This window comes from Saccostrea echinata, unplaced genomic scaffold, assembly GCF_033153115.1.
Source record: "Saccostrea echinata isolate AGI-Se365-2 ecotype Australia unplaced genomic scaffold, CSIRO_AGI_Sech_v1 ptg000043l, whole genome shotgun sequence".
Lineage (NCBI taxonomy): Eukaryota > Metazoa > Mollusca > Bivalvia > Ostreida > Ostreidae > Saccostrea > Saccostrea echinata.
Genome location: NW_026889792.1, coordinates 2,615,610 through 2,630,947, shown reverse-complemented (window position 1 = coordinate 2,630,947; position 15,338 = coordinate 2,615,610). Strand labels below are relative to the sequence as shown.

Below are 15,338 nucleotides of genomic sequence, written 5' to 3'. Positions count from 1 at the left end.
TATTTATTTATTCATTTATTTGTTTGTTTTGTGTGTGGGGATCTTCTATTCATGTTCTGTGTTCTGTGTTCTGTTTAAGAAGTAATATTACAGAGCTGTTACAGTCTTGTTTAAATTCAACATTTGGCAAACTCTGCGTCGTTAATATAACGTAATGATACGGCTTATCGCTGGGTCGAATTTTGACAAAAGAATAAGGTACTGATTTAGCTTTATTGTGCCCTAAAAATTTAATGTTTTCAGAAAGTTTTAAAACTGACTTAAATATTTAGTTAAGTATATGACTGTGATAAATCAGGAAAGAATATGGCATGAAAGAGTACCATTCTGGAAATACGAAGTCATTAATTTGATGTATTTCTCTATTTAGTTTAGGTTTTTAAACAGAAAAAGCCTTAAAATAACCAATATTGCAAGGGTTATTTTCCTTCAGAAAACAGTGTTTACAGCTGTCGCCCACTTTAATTTTCGGATATGTTGTGTAAAATTCTTTGAAAAATCACATATCTCAAAATATTTGGTAATATTATCTGAAGAAAATTCCATTGAAAATTTGTGTCTTTTGCAACTTTTTAAGAAAATACGGGAAATAATGCAAAAGTTCAAGATGTCACAATTAGCATTTAGACGGTCATGTGAGAAAATGATTTGTATGATCTTTCTACATGAAATTTCAATGATTCAGAAAGCATGAGTTTTAATTTTTTGCATCACTTTCATTTTAAAGAAAACACAGGGCAAGATTTGTATTGAAACCTTACCTTGTTCTTCGTTTTTATCCGATTCATAATTTTATGCACGTTTTCGAAGCGGAAGTAAGGATTTCCCGCGTGTAAGCGGTTTTTGTCAACAAACAAAGTAAAAAGAAAGATTGAAAAAATAACTTAGATTATATAAAGTCATGAAATTAATAGATGAAAATTGATTGATATGGTTCACTAGTGATGTTTGTGAAGATCTTGATCAATACAGGTTTGTGAATTCACGGTGTAAAACCTGTTGCATGTCAGTTATTCCGGTGGGATCGGAATTTCGGATAGAACCCATGGATTGATAATGATAGTTGGTATTTAAAAAAACTTAAATAAATACGAGTACTGATATGGGTTTATATGTAATCAAATGCATTTTTGGCAGACGACAGGTTTGTGATTATATTGTGCTGATAGAAGCCCCCCCCCCCCCCCCCCCCTCCAGCTGCAATGTTTGCAACTGTGATGAAGGACCATAGAGTCCAGTGGATTTGACAAATCGTATAATTAATGTCCTCAGTTTGAGTGTTACAGCATCATATTTTATCAAAACTTGTTAATATCTTGGAAGGTCGCATCATGTTAACAAAACACCCCCCCCCCCCATTTTCATGTGTATATATGTAATGAATGATTTATAATCTTCACTCAAACAGAATGACAGGATATCATATAGAAACCACTGGCGAGCTGAAATACTCAGGGCTAGAGTCTGGCACTACTAGCTGGAAACAGGGTACTATGGTTCTGCACTGTAAAGATGGGTCATGGAAACTTGATCTCTATATCAACTGTAATAGGACTGGACCAGTGAAGTCCTTCCAGGTAGATAGTTCTGATTTGTTTATCCATAGGTATTTTAGTTATAATATTTACCTTTGGTGGATTTCAAATAAGCATTCCTTTGCATGTGTAGATTAACAGCAACTCCATCAAAAAGACAATTCTGAAGGAGAAGAACTACTTTATAGAACTAATGATTCCAATGAGAGGAGGGGCTTGTAATATTTACTTTAGACCAGATGGCAGAAGTTACATGAAAACTAGAGAGTTAGATGCTGTGGTACAAGACATCAAGAACAACAAAGTGGAACAAGCACAAACCCCTTGTAAAGGTATTTCAACACCCCAAATTAAGTGGATATTGTAAAAGTATGTGGTTTTAGCACTAGGTTGTTGATGGTGAATGAAGAAAGTAAGTTGAATACAAAAGGAATTTATTTTGCCTACAGTCGCCTGTATCTAAAAATTATATTTGCACCATTACGGAGATCCTATGGAATTGTAGCCCTCTCCTAAAACATCAGATGAAAAAATCGGAGAGGGCTACATACAGCTAGTACAAACATGATTTTTGGCAAATTGAAAGATACTTATAGAAGGTTATATATGTTTAATCCACATTAGATTATTAGTTAAAAAAGAAACACTTTTTAAGGTATTTCAAGAGTGTAAAGCCAAGTTGAATTGCATTGTTGAATTTGCAGATAAAAGTGTGATCTCGAGGTCTGGTCTGTTAGAAGAAAGTCCCATGTCACAGAATATAAAATCCTCCAAACAAGACATACCGCAACAGTTTACCAGGTAGTTTTTCTCAAAAATACAGGGCATGAGTTTCAGAATTTAAAAGTATGGTTAATGGTGTTATAAATGTAGTAATGCTTAAGAGCTTTACGATTATTTTTTTTCTATAGTCTAGTTTATATCAGGTATGCACCACATGAGCTTTACTAAATCTTTTATATGCTACAAATTGAAGATTTTGTTATTTGGTACCTTGGCTCAAATTTTCTTCACTTGCTGCTAACCTTTGCAAATTTTACAATTGAAATTAACAACGGAGAAAGAAATCATGACTTTGTGATGTTAGAAAGATAACTTGCTAAGGAAAAATCAAGAAAGGAAATGTCACAGACAGTATATGTGTTAGGGACGAATGGTAAAGAAAATGCTTTATAAGGAAAAGTTGGTTCACAATTTGTCAACTCTTAAATCATATTTATGTGTAAATGCTGAACCCTATTTTCTCTGTATATAGTTTGAAGCCTCTAATCTATATATTTGAAAGAAGAACTTTGAAGTTTTAGTTCTGTTTTCAGCATGAAGGAACCTCCTTCTCGAAGGGATGACCAGGTGTCATTGTACTGTGATGAAGAGTATAGTGAAAATAATGGGTAAATACAAGGATTTAAATTATATGGCATTCTACAGCAATAGCATTAGTGTAGTAAGCAAAAGTGATTATTTTAGTGACTTTCAGAGAATACATGGAATTTTATTATAGAATCCAAATTTTGGATTATATGCAGATATTGAGGATCTAGCTGTAAATACATGTAGCATTCAAATATGACAGGTAATATCACAGATAGGAATTGTTTTATTGTTTAAAGTTTACATATACATGTTATTCGAAATGGAATGGTACATTAATTCATTTTCACAAAAGTTAATCCATTGTAGCTCAGAGAAGGAGAATTTTTTATTTCGTGGTCTGGAGAAGAGTGATGCCATAACTAAACAGTCTTGCTCTGTGGACACAATCCGTACGCCCAAGTTTTATAATTCTTCTAAACACAGCTTATTTACCGGCTATTCTTCTGCAAGGTAATAAAATGTCACCAAATAATGAATCACAAGAAAGTATATACACAAGTGTTTTGTATGGAAAGCTTTAAGGCTTGAAAATTGTTCTGAATTACTTTACAGTGTTGGATCCTCAAGCAAAAAGCTGGAGCTGATGCCAGATCCTACCCCAAGGCTTTCAACTGGAGTTAATTATTCCTGGTCCAAAAACAAGCTCTCTTTACCCCAGAAAGATAGCACTCAGCTCTCAGGGTATTTTGAAATAATTTTTGTTGATTGTTTAAATGCTTATCTATTCATTTTTTTAAAAACATTAAAGTTTATTACTTATTTATGGACAATATAGGATTTTGAATAATATGGACTGCATGTGTATGGCTATTTTTACAAAAAATAGGTTATTAATCGCTTTCTTGCAGATTTTCCAACCTTGGCAACACCTGTTACATGAATGCCATTCTCCAGTCTTTGTTTCACTTAGAACCTTTTACCAGAGACTTAGTCCACATAAGTCGTAAAATCTCCAGAAGCCTACCTCAGCAGTCACTCTATCAGTAAGTCTACCATACAAGTTAACATACATGTCAAATCATTGTGTCAGTAAGTGTACCTCACAAGTCATTGTATCAGTAATTCTACCTCACAAGTCATTGTATCAGTAAGTCATCCTCACAATTTGTATCAGTAATTCTACCTCACAAGTCATTGTATCAGTAATTCTACCTCACAAGTCATTGTATCAGTAAGTCTACCATGCAAGTCATTGTATCATTAATTTAAGTTACAAGTCAATGTACCTCACAAGTCATTGTTAGTAGTAGCTGTACCTCACAAGTCATTGTATCAGAAGACTACCTCACAAGTCATTGTATCAGTAGGTCTACCTCACAAGTCATTGTTAGTAGTAGCTGTACCTCACAAGTCATTGTATCAGAAGACTACCTCACAAGTCATTGTATCAGTAGGTCTACCTCACAAGTCATTGTATCAGTAGGTCTACCTCACAAGTCATTGTATCAGTAGGTCTACTTACAAGTCATATCAGTAAGTTACTTCACAATTCATTGTATCAGTAAGTTAACCTAACAAATCATTGTAACAGTAAGTGTACCTTACAAGGAATTTTATTAGTAAGTCGACTTTTCAAGTCATTGTATAAGTGTGCCTCTCCAGTCACTTTATCAGTAACCCTACTCATCACCGTGAACAAGCAACTTAATTTTATAACCACTTACCAATAATTATACAGTTTACATATTCTCAAAATTTTTAGTGATTGTTGTCAAGAAACTTTATATTTTATTTCAGATCTTTGGTACGACTGCATGGTTCACGTAAGCGGATTTTGTCAGACTTTTCCAAGAGGGATTTACTCAGGAATGTTAAACAAGCGATTTCCTCAAGTGCCAAAAGATTTTCTGGCTACCAGCAACATGTGAGAACTTGTTTGATTTGTACTGAAATATTTGAGGTCCACAAAATGCCTCTCAAGCTTTAGTGAAGGTCAAATATCAATCAAGCTTGAGGCATGGAATACATTATAATGCATCATTCTCTCAGACAGTATTTTATTTTTGTATTATACAATAATCTCTTACTTTAAGTTCTTTCAGTTGCTACTTTTCTTACATTTTGGTTTGAATGAAACCTGTTACATGCTTAGAAAGTGTAAGACCAATGACCCTGCCAATTAATCTCAACAAATTCGAACGATTGAGACACAGTCTCACCAGAGACTTTTGATTTCAAACACTGCATGTCTGTAATTATCTGTATAAGTTTTTATTTATTTATGTTTTTATTTATTTATGGCAGGATGCCCATGAATTTCTGAATCAGGTTCTGGATCAGCTAAAAGAGGAAGTAGCCAAAGTGATGAAGTCAACACCCAGTCCAAGCCGCAGTCCAAGGGAGATAACTGAGACAGTAGATCTCATTAACCCAACACTGCAGAATTTTGAGTTTGAAGTGACCCACACAATTTCATGTACAAAGTAGGCTTCATTTAATTATGTGCTTCTATATAGGTAATTGTGAATGGTCAGGGATATGGTTTGTGTAATGTGCAATCAAACTATAGTTGTTATTGTGGCATTAAGCAAAGCTCAAAAGCCATCTAGGGATTGCTCAGTGTTATACATGTATAAAGAACTAAAGGTGTCAGTCTTATGATGTAGAAGAAAAGAACAGAGATCAGTTTTATTTTAAAATGCAATGAATACAATGTATAACTCATACTGGATTTGGCTAACAAAAGAAAAGAATGTGGAACCATAATATATATATGGGTTTCTGCATTTGATTTTCAAGCTGATTATATTGTGTAAGTTAAATATACTAAAAAGCAGTGCTTAAATACTGATGAATGGAATAATATTAAAGTAAAGGAGATGGGCGAACATAGCGTGCAGAAAGCCTATAGCTTCAGATATATAAAAATCATGTTCAATTTGTGAATTCAGTATTTAGAGTAAAGTTCTCATTATTGAAATTTATGAAATTATGATAAAAAAAACTTTTCTGAGGAAAATTTTCTCGGCAAAATTTATTCATTCATTAAAAAAAATGTGGTTATCGTGGGGTTCGAACCCTCGTAATAAAAATCCTGAGTATCATTTTCTTTCGAGACTAGCACGCTAACCACTAGACTACACAAGTCTTGATGAATAGTGGCATTTAAATCATGTTTGTGATATGACCCTTGACTTAATGGACTTCAAGTATTTCTCGAAAAGATGCGAATGATATGTCATAAAAGTATATTTTTAAGGTATAGTGGGTCTTTGCTCCATATTTTTGGAAACCAAAAAATGTATATTTTTATGCAAACTTCGAGGATTAACTTTCAAAAAAATGGAGCGAAGATCCACTCATATCGAAAAGTAGTGTTATAGTATGCGAAAATGACTCTTTTTTGCCCTCTTTAGTGTGTGTACAATACTTCATAAGCAAATAATTTCAATCTTCTTGAGATTTTTACAATTTGTAGAGATTTTACATAAAGTATATTTTAATGTTAGATGAAATATCAATGAAAATTTTGATATAATTGAGATTTAATTTTTCACCTTCATGTTTGTCACACTATAGGCTTTTCGCTCGTCATGTTCACCCACCTTCTTTCCCAAGTTCTCCAATTGACCAATAGATTGACTATTATAGACATGTATATTGGAAAAAATATGGTAAGGTTTTTGATATTGTCATTGTTAACTAACTTTTGAAGGTGTCAGTATTATTCAAACCCAGTTTAATTTGGACTTGGCATAAGGCTTCACAACTATAATGGATATTTTGTTAACATTTTTATAACAAAAGCCCTGACTTTTGGTTGCTTTTTATGTAAAATGCCATTGAAGCCCTTCAGGTTTTTGATGATTATTTTTTCAGTTGCTCAGAAAAGGTGACAAAAGCTGAGCAGTTCTATGATCTCTCCTTGGAGATGCCAAGAAAGAGGTAATACCACAACCATGATACAAACTACATAATTAAGAAAGTGGTAATACCACAACCATGATACAAACTACATAATTAAGAAAGAGGTAATACCACAACCATGATACAAACTACATAATTGTTAAGAAAGAGGTAATACCACAACCATGTTACAAACTACATAATTGTTAAGAAAGAGGTAATACCACAACCATGATACAAACTACATAATTAAGAAAGAGGTAATACCACAACCACGATACAAAGTATATAATTGTTAAGAAAGAGGTAATACTACAATCATGATACAAACCACATAATTGTTAAGAAAGAAGTAATACTGCACCCATGACACAAGCTATTTAAGCATTAAGACCACCCTGCTTCTTGGTAAAAAAAAATCTTAAAATTCTGAGGAAATAGGAATAGTTGAAATCTTTGTGTATATTAGTGAAATACTGACATTTTTTTCTGTATCTATGTATTGTTAGTGGTAACTTTGATGGAATTCTTTCCTTTTACAGAACTGGATCTACACCCTGTACAATCCAAAATGCATTAGACCTATTCTTTAAGAAGGAAGCAATTGAGTATAGATGTGAGAAATGTGGCTGCTGTAAGGCTGAGGTTTCTCATAAATTCACCAGACTACCTAGGTAAAAAATACCCTCTTCTGTTTCATGCCCCCTTTTTTCCAGATGAAGGTACATAGAAATTCCCTTATTCCTCTCAGTGTTATTTCACTGTTGTACTGTGACAGAACTAAGACATGGCTCTAGTGAAAGATGTTGTAAGCTTACATACATGTACATTGATGTGTATGATCGAAAGACATTTCAGTGTCAAAGGATTTGAAACCCTGAATAAGATAGTGCAATGTGGCAGTGTAAAATTTTAGTTTATTTCATAGATATGTTAGTGGTTATATTTGAAATATCTAAAGTAATTGAAAAACTAGTGTAGTTACATTATAATATGTTTTTAATTATTTAGGGTATTGATTTTACATCTTAAACGTTACAATTACAACACTGCATCTACAATCCAGTCCAAGATGTTACAGAATATAGTGATTCCTAAGTACCTTAGCCTGCATCACCACTGTGTGGAGGATACAAATAAACCCTACCCCATCAGCTGGCCACTGCCTATTCCTCCAAGGTACTCCTCAAAATGTGTGATAAAATTACTGGGTTTTTGTAACATTTTTGATAGCTAAGAAGTGGATATATGTTTTCCTAATAGATGTATAAAGGTATTATCTTCTTGCTAGTAATAATTCAAGTAAAACAAAATGGAAAAGTAACACATATACATCACATTAAATTTGACATTTAAAGTCAAAATATCCTATGCAGCATCACCAGTAAACTATCTGAATTTTTCAAATTTGTGTTGAAAGAATTTCTTCAATAAGAAGGGGATTTCAGCATCTCATAGATAGGGATGTCATACATGAATGTATTGCAGAAATTTGCAATAAACATGCACAAAAATCCAAATCAGTGCTACCATTTACTTTCTTTCCATTGATGATTTCATGTAGAGAATATAATTTGTCAGACAGGAACATAGGAATATTTCATTAAAAATGAATAAAAAAAATTATTCACATGTAGATATAAAATAAATCTGTTTATTTCAAGGGTCTTTCATAAAAAATGATTTTTTAAATATAATCACTTTTGTATATAAGAACATGGCATTTCCAGGTCTAATTGTCAATAGTTTATACTTTTGGCTACATCAACAGATATCGGCATACAACCTTATAGCTGTGGAACAAAGGAAGAAGCCTTAAGCAGTTTGTTATGTCAGATTAGAACCTCCAGTATCTGCATGATAAACTACCGCGGGCTTATATGCATCCATTAAAAAATTATTTGTTCTTAAAAATAGGTCACTTCATCTAAAAGTTGCCATTTGCCAACAGATTTAATATAAATATTGTTTTTAGTCCACAGAAAAGCTTGGTGGATTCTCCAAAAGAAAGCACTCCAAGGCGCAAATTAGACATGAACAACAGGTATTGCAGAAAGAATTTTTAAATGTTTTTTTTTTTGCCTTCAATTTTGTGTAGTACTAATTTGTATAAATATGCAATGTACATGTATGAAATTTTCTGTCAGTTTTAGGTTTAAAAAATCCAGAGTTCTCCCTCTTTTTGATTCTGATGAAGACATTTTATCAAGTTCTCCAAGCAAGAAACAGAAAGTAGAAGATAATCAGGAAAATTCAGAGAACATGGTAAGTGTCTCTGTCATTAGAAGAAGATGCCTCATAAAATGGAACATTTCTACTTAAGTATTTGGTTCCAGATTTTATGTTTATTTATTAAAATGTGGCTTTTATTTTCAGGAGAAGAAAAGAGAGCCTTTTAAGACTTTAACGCTGGCTGATTCACAAGAAGATCCAGACCTTGCTAAAGCCTTGGAGTTGTCCCTGCAGGAGGCCAATGAACGAGCACAGGTATCAAGGTTACAGACAGAGATTTCAGGGTCATTTGATTAAGTCAAAATATTCACATAATCATTATACTACAAAAACTGGATTTTTATAGCCTGCTTGAGAGGCTGAAGAAAGTCACTCATAGATTTTACGTCACTTGGTTAAAGGTTAAGGGTAAAGTTAAGGCCGAACAAAGTCACTGATAGATTTTATGTCACTTGGTTAAAGGTTAAGGGTAAAATTATGGATAAAGGCACTATTGTTGGTCCCTATATGAATGTCAATTTTGTTTCAATTATGTATAGAATTGGGACATTGTTATGCAAGTTTTTTTAGCTCCCAATTGTTGCCCTCTCTCAGTTATAATATCTTACAGCAAGACCAGTATGGTGATGAGGTAGATGGAGGGGGAATGGAAGAGTCCGATTTCCAGAAAGCTTTAGAGATGAGTCGACTAGAGTCAGCTCAACCACAACCTGATCATGGTATACACTACATTATGTGCATGTTTTTTTTTTTTTATAACCAGTTATGTAGTTCTAGATAGAAATAAACCACCAGTAGATTGATTGAGTAATCCTTTATATAACAGAAACAGCACAGGATTACACTGCAGTAGCAATAATTGTCTGCAGAGAATAGTTTTTGCTGATTCAGCTTTTTGACAATATACAGTACATGTCAAATGGGTTTATTCAAAGTATATACCAATTAGATTATAGATATAAGATTACAAAAGCATGTTTGATGTGCACTTTGAAGAAATGCTGTAATATAAATTTAGTCAATGGAATATAACGAATTATTTGGTTACATTTATGAGACATTTGTGATTATGTAGATTATGGTTCTGATCTCAATGGAATGTCCGAGGAAGAACAGATGAGGATTGCTATAGAGCAGAGTATGAGAGAGTTTGAACAGACAAACTATTTACCAGATCCTGAGGAGGAGAATCTGTATAAACACACCAGTGATATAGAACAAACTCAGCAAAACAAGGGAGGGGACATAATCAAACAGTGCAGTGCTTTAGTGTATGAGACCTGCTTACAGAATGGACTGGAAAATGACAAAAACCAAGATACTGTGGACTCTAAAGATAAAACTGTTGATGACTCTGTAACTTATAGATCAAAGTATTTTGCCACAAAAGAGAAATGCGATGTCTGTGATACAAATAAAGCAGGAAACTCTGCAATGGAACAGGAGTGTAAGTGTAAGACAGATGCTTCTGACTGCAATGGAAACAAAATCACCAGTGGAAAGCCTCTGTCATCATTGAATGGGGGTAGTATACAGCAGGAAGGCAGCTTTGTTCCTAAGCTGAGTACTGCAAGTGATTTTAAATCCATGTTTGATGACGAGGACTTTGACCAAGGTACAGCTGTACAGATGTCCGTACAGTATTATTACACTTATTTACTAAAATGTAACAAGCTGCTGAATTTGTAAAATTAACCTGATTTCTGATGTCAATAGATTACCAATATTTGCTGTGTTTGACAGATGTGTTATTGCTTGATGAGCCCTGGTGCTCCTCGGAAGACAAGGAAAACAAAAAGCCCTCATCTCCTGTGGAGGAGGACACCTGTCTGATTGAAGAACTTCCTATCATTAGCAATGAGGTAACAGAAAAGTTCATGTATACTCAGTGATCACAAAATGTACATCATTAGCAATGAGGTAACAGAAAACTGTATACTCAGTGATCACAAAATGTACATGCACTTCTAAGATGAATCTTTTCATGAATAACAGATAACATTTTTATACCTAAAACTTTAGTCAATTAGTATTGTGTAAAGAGAAACAAAACTTGTGTGCATGATATGTTGACTTTTCAAAAGCAATTGATACCATGTGGAGATCGGCATTGATATATAAATTCTATAAGAAAGGTGTTGGTAGAAACTTTTATATGATGTACTTAAATACATTGTAGTCCTGTAAAAATAGTATGCCAGCATGGTGTTTTCAATAGATTGAATTGAATACTTGAATCAGGAAAGTTTATACTAACATGTAATGTACCTGACCATGAAAAGCTGTATACACTGTAGCTTTACTTAGGTGGATTTCTGTTTTGTATTTCAGAAAGGAGATATGCCTCAGTCCTATCGTCTAGTCAGTGTGGTGAATCACATAGGAACCAGTTCATTTGTTGGTGAGAAAAACTGATTTTGTCTTAGCTGACATGATAAAACTTGAGTTACTAATAAAGCTTTTATTATCTTATTGTTAGGCTATGAGCTTGCTTTCAGAGCAGAAAGACTATAAGTAAATATGACATATATCTATGATATATAATATATAATCAAAAAAGTGATTTATATTGGTTTTAATTGTGTATATTCACAAGAGAATATTAAACTCTGATTCCATAGCTCTTAAAATGCAAACTCATTAAACCTCAAATTTTGCCTACTCCATATGGTTTTAAGTAGTGGAGTCTAGATAGAAAGTCAATATCCATAACATTTTACCCATTTTTATGCCCCACCATGGAAGTGGCAGGGGCATGTAGTGTCTGTCATGTCTGTCTTTCGTCCCTCTGTCCTTCCATTGAGCTCAGTTTCAAAGAAACTATTCAGGATATTTTTATCAAAAATCTTATGCTGATACATTTTGATGAGAGCTATTCAAATGCATCAACATTTTCTGACCTTGACCTTTGACATTGACCTTACTTTTCTTAAATTTGTGTTTATCTCAATTTCAAAGAAATTGTATATTGTATCAGCTATTTTTATCAAACCTTATATCCTGATGCATACTGATAAGAACTATTCAACATCATCAACATTTTTGACCTTGACCTTTCCTTTGACCTTGACTTCAATTTTTTTGTTTAGCTAATTTTCAAAGAAAGTATTTAATGTACATAAAGTTCCTTCATCATTCTGTTACTACATGTATGTGAATTTTGAATTGTTTACCGGTTTGGAAGTAGAAATGTCATCAGTGATGATGTACAGAGTCTAATATCAAATCAAATGTCTATGGTTGAAAAGTTACGTGAGAACATTTCTTTTGTATTTAACAACATTACATCAGTGACCGTCTTTTCTATTTTAGGACATTACATCAGTGATGTCTTTTCTATTTTAAGACACATCAGTGATGTCTTTTCTATTTTAGGACACTACATCAGTGATGTCTTTGATGCAGAGAAAAGTTGCTGGTACAGCTTTGATGACTCTCATGTCTCTAAAACAACAGAATCAGAAATCAGGTCAAGTCGAGAGAGAAGTGGATACATATTCTTCTACCTCAACAAGTCAGTTCCCTTATTATTGTGGTAAAAGGGCCCTGCTATGCAGGTGCTTTATAGGAATCAGCTGTCTGTCCTTCTGTGCCCTCCTGTTAGCCATTTGTCTGGAGTATAATTTCTTTTTATGTTGCCAATGTGGTTTTAACTTCAGTCACAGAGTACCCTAGGGTAAAGGGCGTGCAGTGACCCAAATCCCAACTCACCAAAAAAAAATTCCCCTTTTGCAACTCATATATTTACATGAAATTTATTTCAAAAAATTTCATTAATCACCATATTGTTTAAATAGTTTCAACAACCCTGTATTTGCCTCCCAAATTATGTAGGCATTGTGAACTTGTATGTAATATAAAAGCTAGTGTAAAAAGTAAAGATATTGAAGTTGCAGGTGTCATGTTCATTGAGGTGTAATCTTTTCGATCGTTTAGTGTGGGGTGGAAGAAGCCACATTACTTATACAAGCAGTAAACAGGTGTTTTACATTGAATCCAATTTTTCCAAGTAATTGAATTGTATTAGTCACGCTCAACCGGATGCTCTGCTGCCTCAAAAATTATGTGTCCAGAGGAGTTGGGTTGATCATGACTTTATTGGCAGAATATAAAATTTTGATACTGATCTGTCATGATGGAGTTCGTTTACATGTATTTTCCATCGGTCATGTTGATAGATTAGTGCTGTACCAGTAAGACGTGCCTATATTTATATACCGTAAATCTGGAAATTTTTACTGTAGATAAATTTTTAGCAAATTTGCGCGTGCATTGCATTCGCAAAAATATATTTCTTAAAAAATAAATCAACAACAAAAAAATGAAAACAAAAAATAATTGCTATTTTTAACAAGATGAACAGATGTTCCTAAGCAGTGGTAATTTTAAGAAAACTATTTATACTACAAGCTAATTACCCGTGATAATCTGTGCATACGAATGCCTTCACTACATTCAATATCGTCCGATGGTTTGACAGGCAGTATGTCTCTTTTAAATTATTTCTCTAAGAAAGAGAGGCCAACAAACGTTATTTTCTGATGGTTAGTTAAAGCTGACATCGTTTTATATATTTTATGCACAAGCGTGGTTTATTAAAATGTTATGAAAAATTTAAATAGTGTAGATGTTTTATCTGTTGTAATATTTTTATCTGATTATTGAACATTAGCATTGTTTAGTATTGTATGTACATGCGTAAAATTTTTATTGTATGTACATGCGTAATTTATTGTATATACATGCGTAATTTATAATCCGATTATTGAATGTTGGCATCGTTTAATATTGTATGTACATGCGTACCACGTGTGTAACTTATAAACTGCTATGAAAATTTTAAGCACTTTTTAATTTTAGCACCAATGTCAATTCGCAAAATTTTGAAACTTGAAAAATTAATGAACATCTTTATGACCCAGATTCACAAAAATAAATCGACGTAAAAACTTCCAGATTTATGGTATTTCCTGTGCCAGACTGATTTTCAGTAGGGCTGGGTATTGGCTGGAAATTTCGTATTGTGATATACATGTATTGCAATATTTTCAATGACGGTTAAAATGCTCTTTTTTATTTTATTCACCTCCATCTTTAAGCAACCGGTGTAAAACTATTACATTGCTACAAATTTTTGTTGTTGATTTCACTACAGTTTTGGAACAAAATACAACCATACAACAGCAACCTTACCGTTTGGTACTGTTTGACATGATTGAAAACGTTTCTGACATTTAAAATTTCATATTTTATTTATTTAATAAGAAATCTAAAGCTCAGCAGTTTGCCTGTATATCGCTACTGGAAAAATGTATCGCAGTACGATATTTTTTGTTAATGAATCGCAGTATACTGGAATATCGATATTATTGCACAGCCCTAGTTTTCAGTGCATCATTTACAAATGTGTGCTAAGGGAACAGCCCAAAGTGATCCCTGTCAGTTCATTGTAGCTGTGTTTTACTTTTCTGTTACAGGTCAAACTGATAAACAAGATTTTTTCATTATTGTAAAATGGCTCTTATAAAATAGACTTTGTAATACATTGAAACTTCTTTATCTCAAACCCGATTGGACCCAGAAAAAAAATCAAGATATCTGATATCAAGGTTAAAATGCATTAAGAAAAAAACGATTGGGACTTTTAACTCACTTTTACATACCTATGGTATTCAAGATACTGAAGTTTGAGATATTACACGAAGTTCAACTGTATTTTGATATACACGTGTAGTTTTTATACTTTAATACGTTGCTTGATATCCCAATGTAATTTTCTTCAATTTTTTTTTTTTCAGAGACATTTATGAAGATTTAACTCAGCATTTGGAATTGACCAAACACAACACTCAAGTTTAGATTGGAAATTATTTGTTCATAGATAATATATACAGTACATGAGAAAATGTATTCATGTTATTTATTTTACCAAATAAAATGAGTTGCTTTTAATAAAGTAAAATAATTCTCAATTACGTTTCATTTTTCATGAAGGATCTCACATTAATTAACCCCATGTTTGTTATCAGTTTTCATCATTCATTGAACCAAGAAAGAATTTTTAACAGTTGTTGACTCCCTTCCCGGACCATCTTTGGCATTTATGTTGGGTTGTATACTACGTATTGAACTTGAAGTTCCAGTTGGGCAATGATGAAATATATATTAAGTGACTTGGTGAACATGTCCTCTGTTGAGGTTAGCAATGTAATTTGAAGGTCACCTGATCCAAAGCCTGGAGTTTTTCTGATTAAATGAGCCCGTCTGTCAAGTTGTTGGTAAAGTTTCACATGTTCACCTTCGATGAGTTTTCCAGAGCTACAGGGCCAATTTCAACCACACTTGCCACAA

General features: G+C 33.1%; 1 protein-coding gene across 2 annotated transcripts; it reads left to right on the top strand.

Moving 5' to 3' along the window:
- The first annotated feature begins 883 nt into the window (after nt 1–883).
- On the top strand, nt 884–14,913 carry LOC133201364 (ubiquitin carboxyl-terminal hydrolase 37-like). 2 transcript variants are annotated; one of them, XM_061337180.1, is made up of 22 exons: nt 884–972; nt 1,409–1,577; nt 1,669–1,867; nt 2,240–2,336; nt 2,852–2,926; nt 3,216–3,359; nt 3,462–3,590; nt 3,758–3,892; nt 4,647–4,773; nt 5,154–5,332; nt 6,729–6,794; nt 7,298–7,429; nt 7,767–7,934; nt 8,731–8,799; nt 8,903–9,020; nt 9,132–9,242; nt 9,598–9,706; nt 10,063–10,602; nt 10,731–10,849; nt 11,319–11,388; nt 12,363–12,501; nt 14,786–14,913. In XM_061337180.1, the coding sequence occupies exons 2-22, from the start codon at nt 1,410–1,412 to the stop codon at nt 14,844–14,846; spliced, it is 2,955 nt and encodes a 984-aa protein (XP_061193164.1). In that variant the 5' UTR covers nt 884–972; nt 1,409; the 3' UTR covers nt 14,847–14,913. The 2 variants fall into 2 exon arrangements, with proteins under 2 accessions (XP_061193164.1, XP_061193163.1); XM_061337179.1 differs by having other exon boundaries at nt 2,840–2,926.
- The last annotated feature ends 425 nt before the right edge of the window (nt 14,914–15,338 follow it).